Here is a 15267-nt window from a genome sequence, read left to right on the forward strand (position 1 = left end):
TGGATGTTTGTGTTAGGCAATCCAATGAATATGTATATCCACACTCTATACATTTCTGGTAAAATGTACTGTTGGGGTGCAAGATTTGTGGGGAAATCCCCTTGCACCCCAGTGCCAGAGTAAACATCCCTGATGTATAACTCCAATAGAGTGTAGAGTTTTTGCGTGAATCAGTAACAGTGAAACACAAAAACCCTTCACTCCCTGGATTCACCAGCACAGCACGTGCAGAGATTGCTCAGCTGACAGCAGGGACACCAAGTGCCTGGGATATCGCTGGTGGGATGTCCAGCTCCTCATCCCGGCACGGGGAACAGCTTGCCTCTGTCCAGAGTTGTGTCTCCCAGGTCATGAGAGTTGAGTTTCAAGTTCACTGGAGCCCTGTACACACACACACACACCAGGGTCCCACCAGCAGCCACCCTGTGACGCTCTCTGTTTCCAGCTGCTGTCCCCAAGACCTCTGGCCCCCTGTGGTCAGGGGTCCCTTCTCCCACCGCACCCTCCCCCTCTCCTCCAACCAGGCTCGGGGTCACCCCTCAGAGTGACTCTTCTCTTTTGTGCCCAGCTTGGCTGCCTGCAGCCTCATTTTGCAGGTGCTGGGCATGGAATCCTTGCCTTGCCCAGGAGACAGAATAGAAGAGAAGCATGGTGAGCCGTGAAACTTGGGAACTTTATTCAAGAACTAAGACAAACTTCTCCTGCAGTCGGAGGCGCGTGGGCAGGACCAAGCAGGCCTTTGACCCTGAGGGTGCCATTGGCTCAGCAGGCAGAGCCCCTGCAGGACATGGTCACGGTGCACTGCAGCCTGCAATGGATCCTGTCCATCCTGCTGCTCAGGCCTTCCCTCAGCTTCTGCAGGAGCTCCTGCAACCACGTCAAGAACTCCACCAAGTTCTGCAGTAGAAGGGGGCGGGAGCTGAACCCGCCTGATTCTGTTGGTGTTGGCCTTGGCGTCTGCAAGGGGGTTGGGGGGAAGGCTGGCCGTGGCGTTGGAGCAGCTGTTCCTTCTGGGGGCAGCCCCATCTGTTCTAGGATCCAGTTGTAAAAGTGCTGAATGGAGGTGTAGATTCCAGGCCCTCTTGCTCTCTCACAGCCTGTCCCCCAGCTGCTCACCCCAACAAGCCAGAAATACTCAGCACTGTTGTCTTTGCAGAAGAGGGGAGCAGCTCTGTCACCCTGCAACGAAGGAATGAGCGTCACGGTGGTGTCAGGTGGCCGCTGTCCCTGCCCCTGGGCTGGCTCCTCCTCTCTGCCTGCCCCGCCCCCTCCCGAGCTGTATCCGTGGCACAGAGGCTCTGCTCAGGTGCTGGGGCCGACAGGACCCTGTCTGGGAGGGGGTGGTGGGCCCGTGGGGTAGGGCTCACGCTCTTCTCTGCACAGCGATGCTGGCCGGGTGCAAGAGGGATGTTCGAGGGCTGTGAGCTGGACCTCGGGTCTGCCAGGAGGGCCGGGTGGGCTTTCTGGGCAGAGTCCCGGGCCTCTGGGGCAAGTGGGGCCCTGGGCAAGGAGCTGCAGCTGGGGAAGGGGAGGTGAGCCCCGCCAGCGGCGGGGACCCAGCGGTGGGAGGGCGACGGGCCCGGCAAAGCCCGTGCCGGGGGGTGTCTGGGCGGCTGTGCCGGGGCTGCCGCTGCCGCTGGGCGCTGCCTTGTCTCAGGCTCCTACCTGGCAGGTGTCGATGCCGCCCTGCGGGTAGCCAGCGCACAGGTTGTGGGGGTGGACGGCCCCTGCGTACCACCGGCTGCTGTTGCAGGAGTTGAGGTCGATGAGGAGGACCTTGGCCTCCTGCAGGACATCTGTTGGTTCTGCGCCTGCGAGCACGGAAAGGAATTAATGCCTGGCAGCTCGTGGCCAGGTCTCTTGCCCCGTCTGGGTGAGCTTCTTCCCTGGGGCTTGGCTTTGCCCCAGCGTTGCCCTGCTCTCTCGCCGCGGGCCCTGGGCCAGGCCCATCTCTCTACGGGCACATGTCCCCGCAGCCAGACTCTGGCTCTCTCCTCCACTGTCAGGAAGCCCAGCCCGCCTCCCCCGTGTGTCGAGCTCTCACTCGGGACGCGAGCGCTCTTTGGGAACTCACCTCTCGCCATCGTGGACCCCCAGCCACTGACATAGCAGGTCGTCAGCTCGGACACATTCAGCGAGGCATCAGGCACGCAGGCGAGCTGGATGGAGTCGCTGCACCGCACAGGCTCGTCCAACTGCAGCAGAGCAATGTCGTTGCTCTGCGAGATCTTGTTATACTCTTCGTGAACCAGCAACTGCTTAACAGAGCGCACCTGGGACTCCGGGCCGGGCTGAGGCAAACTGGTGGCCCCCACCACCACGCGCCACCTGGTGATGTGCCTGGAAGGCAGATGGGGAGAGGGCTCAGAGGGAGCGGCGCCACGTGCTGCAGCAGCCCAGCAGTTCCCTTTCCCTGCCCTCTGCTTCCCGTGGGGGAGAGGAAAGCAGCGCTATGGAGGCTCAGACTGCCCCTGCATGTCTTGGGCTCCAGGCATGTGGAGGCTGTTGGAGGCTGTGGCAGGAGCCCAGCGCTCTCCTGAGCCGCCTCTCAGCCGGGCTCTGCAGTGCCCAGGCACTGGGCGTACCACAAGGAAAGGGGACGGGAGTAGCACGTGGTGCTGCGGACGAGGCACCCGCGAGTGTCGGGGGATATCCCCGTTCCTGGCCCTCCTTACCTGGCCTCAGTGAAGCAGTGGGCTGCTGTCAGGACCCACTGTGGGCTGATGAGGGACCCTTCACACACATGGCCCGTGCCTCTTCTCCGGGTATCCTGGATGCTCACGATCCAGGGCCAGCCCCCTGCCTGGGCGTCTCTGCCCCCCACCACGTGCGAGGTGTCATCAGCAGCAGCCGTGGGCCGGAGTCCGCAGGTCCCTCTGCAACCAGAAACTCGTCACCTTCCTGCTCGACGGCTCACGGCTCTCCCGGCTGAAGGTCAGCCCTCTGCCCTCCCCACGGGGCGCTGCATGGACAGCAAGGCCAGGGAGCCCCATGGGGAGGGCGGGCAGCCACCCCCTTTTCTGCTGGAGTCCCGCAGGCGAGTTGTGCCAGCAGCCCGGGTGTTGCAAGGAGCCAAGGCTCCTGCGTGGGGCTGGGGAAGCCGTGGTGTGACCACAGGGGACCGGTGGACACCCCCCAGGGAAACCCATCAGGGTGCCCAAGCTCCCTCCCAGAGCCTCGGCCACTTACCCACAGCTGTCCCAGGCGCTGGTCGCAGGCCAGCACAGGGCCAGCACGATGAGGAGACGGAGGAGAATCATCGCTGCCAGTGGCATGTGCCAGCTGCCAGAACTGAGGGCTTGTCACCACCAGCGCAGCAGCTGACAGAGTGCCTGCAGGGCTCACGGTGCCCGTGGTGCCCGCGGTGCCCTTGGCAACGAGGCTGACATCACAGTGTCACTGGTTCCAGGGGCTGGGTGCGGTGGTCTCTAGGGGCGGGGCGGACAACATGGGCGTTTCCAAGCAGGAGGGGAGGCAGAATCTGGGATCGGACACCCCCGACAGACCCCACTGAATGCCCCGCTTGCAGGACGGGGGAGTGCAGGCCCCGTGGCAGGCAGCAGCGCCCGGCCCCCAGCACTGCCTGCCAGCGGCCAGCAGGAAAAACCCAGCGTGGCACCACAGCCTCTGGGGGGAGTTCACCGCCCCCCTGCTCTCTGCAGCCCTCTGCCACCAGGTCCTTCCCAAAACTCGTACACCGCAGAACAGAACGGCTACAGGCAGCAGCACATGTCTGGCCGTGGCAGAGCCCACCTGGTCCCAGCCGCGCAGGCACGCAGGGATGTGCAGCCACCTCAGCCCAGCAGAGCCCAGCAGCGTCGCCCTTCCCACACACAGCACGGGGTACCACATATGCAGCACCGTCCACACTGGCCCCCTCCGACCCAGCAACATGCTCTGGCAGGTGCTGTGTCCTCATTCTCTAGCAGTTGTCTCACTGATCAGGACCGACACCTTCAAGGGTGGTTGTGGCCTGTGGTGTGCATGGCCAAGGACAGGCAGCTGTTAGCCCCAGGCAGAGGAGGCTGCTCCTGCTCTCAGCCCCTTGTGCCATTCTCCATGGCGTTGAGAAATGCTGCAGCAGCCTCAGCTCCTCAGTCTGCTTCCTATGGCCAATGGCTCACGTGTGGGGTGCAGGGCTGTCACGGCAGAGAAGCAGGAGGCAGCCGCCTGCTCTGTGTTTTTACTGAGTAGGGCCAGTCCCTGGAGGGGCGAGAGCAGTGGCCTGGAGAACAGCAGCCTTATAGCTCATGAAAGGCATGGGAGCTCCCTTCTGCCATCCTGGCTTGTGTGGACAGATGTCAGGCACACAGCTGAGCGCCCAGCCTGGGCCCGAGGGTGCCAGGTCAGGCTGTCTCTGAAAGCAGGATAGCTGCTGTCAAGGCCCTTGAGGCTGCCGAGGCACCAGTGGTGCCTGAAGCTGGTGCCTGCCAGCAGTTGGTGCTCATTGCTGTAAGGTGTCTCAGACAAGAATGCACCCAAGGACATAATTTTTGCAGCTGTGATGGTAACATCCTGGGGAGGGCAGAGAAACCAACAGACACCACCTGTGGCAGTCAAAGTTAAGAAAGCTGAGAAACTTTAGACAGAGTAATGGGTCAAAACAAGGCCATGTATGAACAAAACCTGAGAGTTCATGGAAAGGACACTAAGATACCTCTTTAACAGCCACTAGTGACCACCACAGACCAACAAAAAACCCCATGGAAGCCCCTCAGAAGCCCTCCCCCAGATTTTAGTATGCTTGTGGAATGTATTAACGTAGGCATTAAATCCTCTGGAAATAGGTATGTACTTTTCAGGAAATACATGAATATTCATTTATTTTATTGTATGTAATAAGTGTGCTTTTGTCTTTCAACATGCACATCAGGTGGAACGATCCCCCATGTCTCCAGTGCTGCAGTGAAGAATGTCTGCCTTCTAAAAACTTCAAACTAAGTCTTAGAGGGTTCTTTTGAGACCAAATTTACGGTAACACCAGGGCTGGTCCCCAGAGAAACTGGATTTGAGTCTGCTTTGTTTTGGGGAAGCTGACCTGAAGTTGATGTCCCAGATCTGCTTTGAGAGAGCAGGCAGAAGGTGGCCTGAGAGAAGGCGGCTCGTCCTCTGTGGCTACTCCAGTGCTGGAGTTTGACGGTGGTTAAGAGGGAATAATGTGAGAGGGGCCACACCTGCACGTCCTTGCTTCCAGGGAGCTGGGAAGCGAGTGGCCCAAGAGGCCAGGGAAGACGTCAAAAACTGGCTTGTCAATTTAATTACCTGTTTTGTCAATTCATTACCAATTTGGTCATAGGTGGATGGGCCACCTTTACTTAACCTGAAGAGAAACCTACATAAATTACATGTGTTAAAGAGCCTACTGCGGCGGACGGAGGAAGCAAGCAGCCGATTCAATATGAATGACAGAGCAAGCTTCCACTTTATTGAAAGAAATCACACCTTATATAAGCAGTCTATAATACACTACTTGCAACTCTATTGGATACATTCAAGAAACTACATTATAATGTTTCAGCCATTGGGTACATTCAAAAGGTCACATTATAATACACCAGCCCCTTGTGGCATTTCTGGTATGCATAAACATCTTTCTTGCTGTAAACCTGCTTCTCTCCCAGGGCTGCTTCTCTTCACCCCCCAAGGTCGTAGTGCGCCCCCAGTTTATCTCTGTGTTCTCACAACAATCCTCACTTGCACAACTGAGCCCTGGATCTCCATCCTTGTTTACATAACTGTACCCTGGGTTCTTTCCTTTGTTTACCTCAGGTGGCTGGGACCGACTTCTGCAGGGAGCTATGGCCGACCAGCTCCTGCAGGGAGCTATGGCCTTGCTCTCTGCAAGCCGTTCTCCAACAGCCTACAGTGGTGCCAGTGCTCAGATGTTGCCAAGGATCTGGGCTCCTTTTTATTTTTCCCCACCATTTGATGTCCAGAGGTGATTTCCTCCATAAGGGACACAAGGTTAATGTCCCTAATGTCCAATACATTATTTCCCCATTCAAAGAAAGAGGAGGTGCCCATTTCCCATCACTACTAATCCAGACTGTGTCCCAAGGATGAAATTGAGTGTCACAATTCAAGTCCTCTCAGGTTTCATTATTTGTCATAGGTGACCACATATCATGGAGGCTAACTTCCACACATACATCCCAATCATAAAGCTTAAGCAACCATCATTATTCTCTGTATTTTGGTATCCACACGGCTACAGCTATAAAATTTGTGCCATTCCCATGTTTGCCTTTCAATTTTTCCACAGTTCAGGAATAATTTAAGGCAGGGTATTTGAAACTTATTTGTAATGTATCTTCATGTGTCCTTCATCCCTGTTCATAAAGATACACCACTGAGCTGACTGGGAGTAATCTCAGTGACCTATCAGGGGTGCAGTCCATATTTGGGGTATCTGACAATCCCAGGGCAAGTTGGTACACTGATCTCCTGATAGTCTATACATTATTTTTGTGTCCCAAATAGTGTGTGACTTTGTTATATTGCAACCAGTTTCCTTTAATTTTTAATTGTCCATTTCAGAGTGTACTTCCCTTCTCCAGTACATCATTCCCCAGTGATATGGGTATTATTCCACACGTACTTCCACATGGAGGTTAAATCTCTGGTAAACACTCTCCATGGTATATGTAGGATCTTCTGCTGACTGAGGGGTGGATAAACACAGTGTTACCAAAGAGACATTCTGAAATTTACCAAAATCTTGAATTAATTTAAAAACCAGTTTCCCATCACTTACATGGATGGACAATAAGATCAGTAACATTAACAGAATACAGAGACCGCCCCATTAGGAGGATTTAAAAAATCAGTCATCCTTTGCACTAACAATATTACTATGGGTAAAGATAATAGAATTCCTAAAACTAGCAGTAATAATCATTAAGTACACTCCAAGTGTTCATATGATTCACTACAGTCCCATGTACAATTCATTCAGCAGATCTGGCAAACTTAATTCTGTGTCCTTCTGTTTGTGTCACAGTCCCCTGGCCCTGCAGAGGAGTCTTTTTGGCTCTAGTGTATCTCCATCTCTACTTCCTCAGGGAGCTTTCTATCTGCTCTCTACATAAAGATCAGTGACAGTTATTACACTGTGCAGTCTGAGCTTGTGCGGTTTCAAGATGGAGAATGTTTCTCTTACGTGCATTTACAGTTGAATATCTTTTGTATCAAGTCCTCCGTGCTTTACTTTTGGTCGAAGGACATTTCACCTCTGGATCAACACACTGGAGTAAGATATCTTCAACAAGGCAGGGAGTGTCAGAATCTGACCTTTTTATTATTTTTATTTCAACTGCAACTTAGTTCTTGTAGGCAGTTACAAGAACATGTACTTGTAGAAAGACCCTGCAGAGCTGTGTAACATAAGTAGATGTGTCAATTTTCAGTTATTCACACAGTCACTTCTGAAAACTTCTTGAAGCACCTAAATATTTGTAAATATATGGCCAAGCAGACACAGGATGCTGATGTTAACAGAACACTGTTCACTTCAGTAGCATTTGGATCTGGTCTCAAAATAAACAAACAGGTATATGTTTGATTTGTAGCTTGGGCTATCTAAACTGGTCCAAATGACACTGTGCAAACAGCTGACATCTTTAGCAACAGCATCTGGTCTAAGCAGGTCTGTTGTTCCAAGATTTCTCAGCCTGCCTCATCTGTTTTCCATAGAGCTGCAGTACGTAAATGATGGCTTGTGAGAAGGGATAAAAGGCAACTCACCATGACAGAATATTCTTGTGCTTGCTGTGACTGGGGAGTCCGCATTAAAGTACTGAAGAGTTTGTCATGAATGGTCTGCATTTGGTTTAAGATGGCATAAACCACCACAGAACTGACTGTAAATCAGGGTAGAAATGATGCAGCCCCTCCCTTCCTTGGAGAGTGCAAGTTGTTTCCCCGCTGCCCCTGGCACTGCTGACAGCCTGCAGGGCAGACTCAGCAGAGAGGGAGGATGGAGAGGCAGAGCTCTGCTTGTTTTCATCAGCAAAAGGACTTCTGCTAACTCCAGTGGTGCTGGAGACTGGAAATTCTCTCATTCCACTAGCTGCTCCCTGTAGGCTTGAATTTTGAGGCACACAGGTAGTGCAGGTCCTTTTATAGATTATTTTGTACCTGTGGAAAGGAGATAACGAGTCACCAAGGCTATTAGTTTGATATATTTTTCATAATTTGAATTCAATAGTACAGGAAATGGAGGGCAGCACCATTCTCCTCATACATTAATCTTTCCACAGTATGGAGATCCACTTCATCTGTTTCAATTTTACTATTCGAAATGTTTTGTGTAACTAATATAAAAGCATAGGTTGACTAATAATGAATAGTGGCTCTCTTCTTGATGATTTAGACATATAAGCCCTGATCTACCTGATGCTTGATGCATATAGGAAAAATGTGTTTCATATATTTACTCATGAATTTTAATGTAATCAAAATTCGGGAAGACATTTTCCCTTTAAAAAAGACACCTAGTTCCCACCAGCAGCTACAGAGGTATTTCTCTTAACTCATGAGTCTGACTGACTTGGTGTACTGAAGTCCTGAATACACAACTGACTTTACAGTTTCTACCTATTTTTATATATTTGTCATTTGCTTCATTGAGAGGTCAAGAGAAATCCAAGGCAAGACTGACTCATTATGTTTTTTTTCCTATGAAATAGAGAGGAAAAAATGTTTTCGTCCTGTAAACTGTTCTTCAAGGATTGTCATTCACAGGTTGGACTTTAATCTCATTTCTAGCTCAGAAAAATAGGAAGTTCAGACCTTGCATCAAGATTTAAGGGGGCTGGTGGTTCCTGCTAAGCTGCAGCATGTAAACCATGTAGCCCAGTGAATATGGTTTTGTCACACTGGTAACAGCTCACAGACTTTGTGCCAAGCTAAAAGTGCAGAGCTTGGGATTCCTTGGGCTTTCTCTTGATTTATGTCACCTACCTGGTGTTTTCTTTCAGCTTGTTTAGTTGAAACCAAAATTGCTTAACAATCAGATGACTATTATCTAACTTGGTTTAGCTTTTGCTCAGCTGTGTACAGTTGTCTAATGTAAGTCCTACTGTTATGTATCTCTGTATCGAGAGATAAAAGTAACAGCAGGTTGTTAGTTATTCAGCGTAGAATGAACTGTCTGTAGCACTGGAATAAAAATGCATTACAGAAGAGTTTCAGGCATTGGAGAACAGCAAAGGCCTTGCAGCTGTGGGTGCAGAAGGATATCAAAGGTCCATGGCTACAGACAGCTCACCAATGGTTGACTACTGGTCACTGAAATAATATGATCTCAGGAACCAGGTAAAGCTAGTTTTCTACATCACAGAGAAAACAAAACCCACATATCTATCTGGCAAATGATATACAGTAAATCCAGATATTAGGTGGAACTGTGAATCACTGAAGATCAAATAAGGGAACTGTGACAGCAATCATGCAAAGATGAATCCACATGGATGCAGGGGCAAGAAGAAAGGACCCCCCTCCTTGATATCATATTCCTCCTCGCAAAGGCCTCGGTATTCTAACGAGCCCTCTTAAGCTGCTGAGATATTCCCAAACCGATGTTGGATCTTAGGAGCAGAAGGCTGAGCACAGTATCACAGAAAGAGGTAGATACTGTAAAGTTTGTAGGTATCAATTTTAAGTTCATCATTATGATGAATGAGCTTTAATAACTAGATTATTTTAGCTCTGTTAATAGCATTGCAACAGGGCTAACATCATTCATTGATTACACTTTGCAATCTTTAATTAGTTGAACAATTAATGATTGACTTTGCATAGTAGGTGTGTTTTCTTGGTTCACGTAACATGCAAAAATTGTAGAGAAATTAGTGGAAAATGACAGCAACCTAAGCTGTAATTTGGGCATAACCAATATGTCTCAAGTGGAGTGATGTTAGTCTAATATATGTGTTCGATGCTTTTATAGAGGTTGACAATTTTGTGTATAGAGAATACTCCTGAGGAATTTTGCCTAGCAGAATTATGTTACCACTTAATTCATGAAGCAGTTTCATAAAAGACACCACCACCACCAACTAGAAGCATCACTCTATCACATAAAGCAAGAGCAGGTGAATCCTAGGATTAGTCTATTTATAGGGAAATGGTATGAAGCTTGGAGTTAACTTGCAGTGTGTAAATGTAGAAGACCCTGATTTGGGGGAAATCAAAAGTGGCTTATGATTAAGCCTGGTTGTGGGCCTTCAGGCCAGACCAAAGTTCACCCTAAATCCCGAAAAAACAAGATCCCCCTATTGCAATACCAGAGGTGAGAGAGAACCCCCTCCTTCCCGGCTACACTCCTTCTTTATATACTGAGCATGAGGTTACATGATATGGAATATTCCACTGGCTAATTTAGATCTGGTGCTCTGGCTGTGTTCCCTCCCAGCTTCTTGTATATCTGCATATGGGCCAGACATGGTGAGTTGGAGAGACCTTGATCTCTTAGCAACAACCATAAACATCAGTGTGCTGTCAGCATTTTCTCATAGCCCATGCTGAATCCAAAACATAGCACTATTTTAGCTACTAAGAAGAAAAATTAACTCTATCCCAGCCAAAACCAGGACACTCCTCAACAAGCACATGTGCCAGGCCCAGCCACACCATCTAAACACACCACTTGCCCAGGCACACAGAAGGTGCTAGCAGGGAATCCTCTCCCTGGCTTTCCCGAATGCTTTGCAGCCTGTCCAGCCCAACAGCAAACCTGAGGCTCTGCGCTTGCTTTGCCCCTGAACAATCACTGCCACCAGACCTAGAGGGCTGCAGCTGTGAGGTGAGTAGGCTCCATGGCAGCCCCAGAAAAACTGAGTTAAACATATTGGACCATTACAAGAAGTTACAGTCCAAAGTGAGATGATGGATGTACAAGAAGACTGTCTTCAAGACCTGAGAACATAAAGACAGAGGGAAGAAGTCCCAGGCTATGAAGAGAGTTGCCTACAGAGCAGGGCTGCTGACACAGCCTGGAATATGCTGCAAAAGAAAACCAGCTGGAAACTGCCAAGACTGATCCACAATTTAATAATGCAAGAACAAGAAGCACCTAGGTGGCCCTATGCCAATGAGTACAGGCATTTGGGACCCCAGGGATGGTGCCTGAGGCACGTGCCATGCTCTTGAGTGCAAAGAGCATCGAGGCCTGAGGAAGGTCTAAGACACAGAAGATGGACAACACAAACTACACAACAACACAGACACAAGCTGGAACCGCCCTGCCTAGTACAGTCTTGTGCTGCAAAGTAACCCGCTCTGCCCAAAGGGGACTGTTCCTGAACAGCTCTCTCACACTAACTCTAAAACTCCTCCCTGCAATCCCCAACCCTGTCCCTTCCAGCCCCTTCCCAGCCCTGGTCCCTCAACTCAGCTTTCACAAGCCAGGGCCTCTGAAAGCATCCTTGACAAAAACACTTCAGCTAACTGGGATGTTCCTGAGTCACCAGGTTCCTCTTCACCATCTGCAAAAAACCCCCAAACGTTTCTGACCTTAGGCAACACACTGGCCAACACCAACCCCTTACACAACACCCCCCTCAGAAGTGCTGGCACCTCACTCCATAGCCAGAGGCCACGACAATCATTGCTTGTGGTGCCTAAGATAGCCAGGGATTAATTAAATTAAATTTTCATTGTGCTTCTGAGAAGTCACCTGCACGTGCTCCTCCCCACTACCACCCCAGTGCACCCCCAAATTTTGCACAAACAATTTCAAAGGTGGCTCAGACTGCACTTGCAAAACCAAGGTAAATGCTTAATTGAGTTGCCATACAACACCTTGCTGTTAGACTGACTGGCTGACAACCCCCTCACCTTCTGGGGCTGCTCATCGGCATTTGGCTTCACCCCTCTGAGGCTACAGGCAGCACCTGCAAAAATCAAACCAAGACATGTGCTGAGATACTGCCTGGAACTGCATCCTGCCCGCACCGATCCCCACCTCCCGCTCCTTTATCCCCTTGGCCCCTCACCCACCCTGTCTCTGCCCTTCACTGGTTGTCGTGCTGGGGCTTGCACACCACCTGTGAGACACAAACAACAAGGGACACTTCTGACTGCACCAACATTATGGCACCTGAAAAATAACTGCAGCTTCAGTCCACTAATCATGGCTCACCTTGCCAGAGCCAGCTCCCCTGCCAATATCCCACTTCACACATAGCTTTCCATCTTCAAAATAAAAAAGCAAACCATACAAGACAGTCATACAGCACCAGCCACATCTCCCCTCCGACACCACTCCCTGACACACCTTCTTACAGCACTCGCTGCCTCCATCACTCTTCGGTGTGCATCTTGCCCCTCTGCATCTGAAAAAAAATATTAAACCAGTCACCCAGATGCTAAGTGACAGCTTAGCAAAACCAGAGGTCTTGATTCCAGTCACGATTATCACCTAGAGTCCAACAACAGCCTGCCAATAAAAAAACCAAAACCACTCCCTCCTCTCCAAACTGTAAGCCTTAACAACTTTGAGATTCCATATGCTTCACTACTGCTGAGCAGCCCCTCCCACACGGCTCCAATCAGTCCTTAAAACCCTGTGGCAGTGACTGTCCCCCCAGACGGCCAATGGCTCATTCATCCAAGGCCACTGCACAACCGCTGTCTGAAGGGTCTGGGCCTGTCAACACATTAACCACAGACTCCTATTGCTGTGCCCCTACCTGATGGATGAGGGGACAGAAAGACTGCTCTAAAGAAGAGGAGATGTTCTGACAAATCAAGAGGGTGATAAATTACGCTCCAGAGATAAAAGTGTGCTGAGGAGACCCTCTAAAGCCTCAGAAACATTGGAATCACATATCCGATATCACATTTTTACTACATCCATTTTTAAAAAAATAACCAAATGTTAAATGAATCCATTATCTAAGCAATATTTACCATACAGTTTGCCACTGCAGTCTATTCCACTTACAATATTTCCTCGTTAGTCAGTCACTACAAGGTTTTCATCACCCGGCCTTGAGTGCTATCCTCAGCTTTCTTTATGTGATTATATTTCATTCTACTATTCATCACTGAACGTCTCACTTTAGTGTATATTATGTTGCACTAAATTCACCAGTGCTGAATTAAACTGGTAATGGAGTTGTCCAGGGACCATACTATGAACTCTATCTTGGCTTTGTCTTGTCCTGGACAACCCAAAGAATGTACAGATGTTCCCATTTTACTGATTGCTGCTTTTTGTTTTGTGTTCATCGGGGTGAGGGTGCGGTGGGAGAAGTGTTACCAATTTAAAAAGAAGTCATTTGTCTTCCTGCCTCATTTCATGTCTCTTTGAATCTATAAAAGCACTTTGCATCTCATCTGTAACTATATGTTGTTAAACAGCCTTTTGTGGTGGACATTGCCAGAAGCTTTGGAAACTGCAAATAACTGCCAGCTTGTTTCCCTTCTCCCCACCATTGTTCTGATTACAGTAATAAATTACAAGTAATTTCCTGTTGAAGAACACCCAAGTCCACGTGGCTTGAATGGTGGATTTTGAAGGAGATGAGGAGTCAGTAAATTATTTCAGAGAAAACTTTCAGTTTCAGCCAATCCTGAAGATTTCCTGAATTTCATTTGAATTTCCTGGATAGTTTCAGCTGAAAAGAAAAAAAAGGAATGGACTTTTTTTTTCCTCCCAATTATCTGGTGGAATTACAAAAAGTCTTTACTCTTTGGTTTGCAGAGACCCCAGCAATGTGACCTCAACAAGAACCACACAAGAAAACTCCTGTCTAGTCTGGTCATTTCTCTAGTTCCTCCTTGTTGTGTGCCTGGACTGCAGTATCCTCATTTCTCCCTCCTGTAAGATAGGGAAAATAAAAGCATTATTCAGAATGCAGCAGAAATACTTTTCTTGTGCTTTCTAAGGAATCAGGAAGAATTTTCAGAAACCATGTCATGGTTGCTGCATTATATATGTAATGAACTCTGCATTTTCATGTAGGACATCTTCAAAATTCAAGAGTTTTTTGCAAAAATGTGATTTTTCAATGCTGGAAATAAGTATGTTTTATCATGATGGTTAAAAATACTGTTTTATAGGACGTGTTTGTTAATTTCAAACATTCCCCAGACATCACACACATCTGAATATATTCAGTTTGCATTGGGAAATAGGAACTAGGTGAACTTGCCTGTGAACTTTAAAGTTCACAGTAAGAGGCTATGAAAGGAAAGAACAAAGAACTCACTTTTGATTGTAAACACTCCACAAGACTGGAAAAAACCTTTCTGAAACAGCCAGTTTTGAAGAAAAGATGAAAATATCATTCCATTTCATATTCCTCACAAATCTTCAGATTTTTTTTTTTTTTTTTTTTTGGAAATGTGCTTCTCTGTAACTGCCAGTTAAAAGGTCAGTTTAATTCCAAATCTTGAAATGGAAAAAGAGGATAAATATTGAAAAAGGAATAGCTGGCCTTCCTCTTGGGGTGGCTTCAGGGCCCCCGGGTGAGCAGTCCCTGCCCTGGTCAGCAGTGGAGGGACCTGCCACTGCCTGCCCCAGCTCCTTACGGGGCTGCTCCTGAGCTCTGGGGTCAGGGTCAGGAGTGTCCTCCAGGGTGATGGTAGGGCCAGGGGTGGCCGTGGGGCTGTGCTCCTGCTCCTCGGCAGCCTGGGAGTCCTGGGGCTCCAGATGCCCCATGAACCGCTCCCTGCACCGCTCTGCGATGACAGCAACGAGCTGGCACACAAATGTCACTGTCCAGTGCTCCAGTAAGGATTGCAGCTCCCACACCAAGGCCTCCTTGTCCGGCCCATAGTGGCAGAGAAAAGTGACGATGGTGGCCTGTGCCACATCCACCAGCCACCAGTGCTCCCTGTGTGTCTCCAGGAGCTGCTGCCTCACCCAGGGCATCTGGTGCTCCAGGATCACTGTGCAGTCCTGGAAAAGGCTCGCCCAGACATGGGGCAGAAAGCTACCCACAGGCACTGGGTCTGCAGCATGCTCCTTGTCCTGGTGGCCGTCAGCCGATGGATGGGAGGGGCACCGCCAGAAAGTCATCTCCAGAAAATCTTCCTTTGACCGCACAGAGTACATGATGGACTTGACAGTCTGCCTGCAGAGGGGGCACGATGCTTTCCTCTTGGCCCACCGCACAATTCAGCCCAGGTAGAACTGGTGGAGACAGGGGTCACGTAAGTGACGCTGTCTTCAGTCTCTCCACAGATGGGGCAGCTCCACTCGCTCCCTGCAGCCACGTTGGCTTCTTGTGGCAGATTGGGGAGAGCTGAGGATGAGGA

The 15267-nt window shown here is 49.5% G+C and overlaps 1 protein-coding gene across 1 annotated transcript; it reads right to left on the reverse strand.

The window, feature by feature from the left end:
• Positions 1-590: 590 nt before the first annotated feature.
• LOC113487370 (acrosin-like) lies at positions 591-3260 on the reverse strand. Its single transcript, XM_026861888.1, has 5 exons — positions 3190-3260; positions 2676-2876; positions 2075-2340; positions 1666-1811; positions 591-1179 (listed from the first exon to the last, which is right to left on the reverse strand). The coding sequence occupies exons 1-5, from the start codon at positions 3258-3260 to the stop codon at positions 763-765; spliced, it is 1101 nt and encodes a 366-aa protein (XP_026717689.1). The 3' UTR covers positions 591-762.
• Between the last annotated feature and the right edge of the window lie 12007 nt (positions 3261-15267).

The sequence above is a fragment of the Athene cunicularia genome, assembly GCF_003259725.1.
Source record: "Athene cunicularia isolate RWA chromosome 19 unlocalized genomic scaffold, athCun1 chr19_part1, whole genome shotgun sequence".
NCBI classification, from domain to species: domain Eukaryota; kingdom Metazoa; phylum Chordata; class Aves; order Strigiformes; family Strigidae; genus Athene; species Athene cunicularia.

Bases quoted from the DNA above. Each gene is read 5' to 3' on its own strand.
- LOC113487370 (XM_026861888.1), bottom strand. From the start codon at position 3,260: ATGATTCTCCTCCGTCTCCTCATCGTGCTGGCCCTGTGCTGGCCTGCG. The intron at 2,877-3,189 runs GTAAGTGGCCGA...TTCTGGTTGCAG, and splicing joins AGCGCCTGGGACAGCTGTGG to AGGGACCTGCGGACTCCGGC. The intron at 1,180-1,665 runs GTAGGAGCCTGA...CCTTCGTTGCAG, and splicing joins GCGGCATCGACACCTGCCAG to GGTGACAGAGCTGCTCCCCT.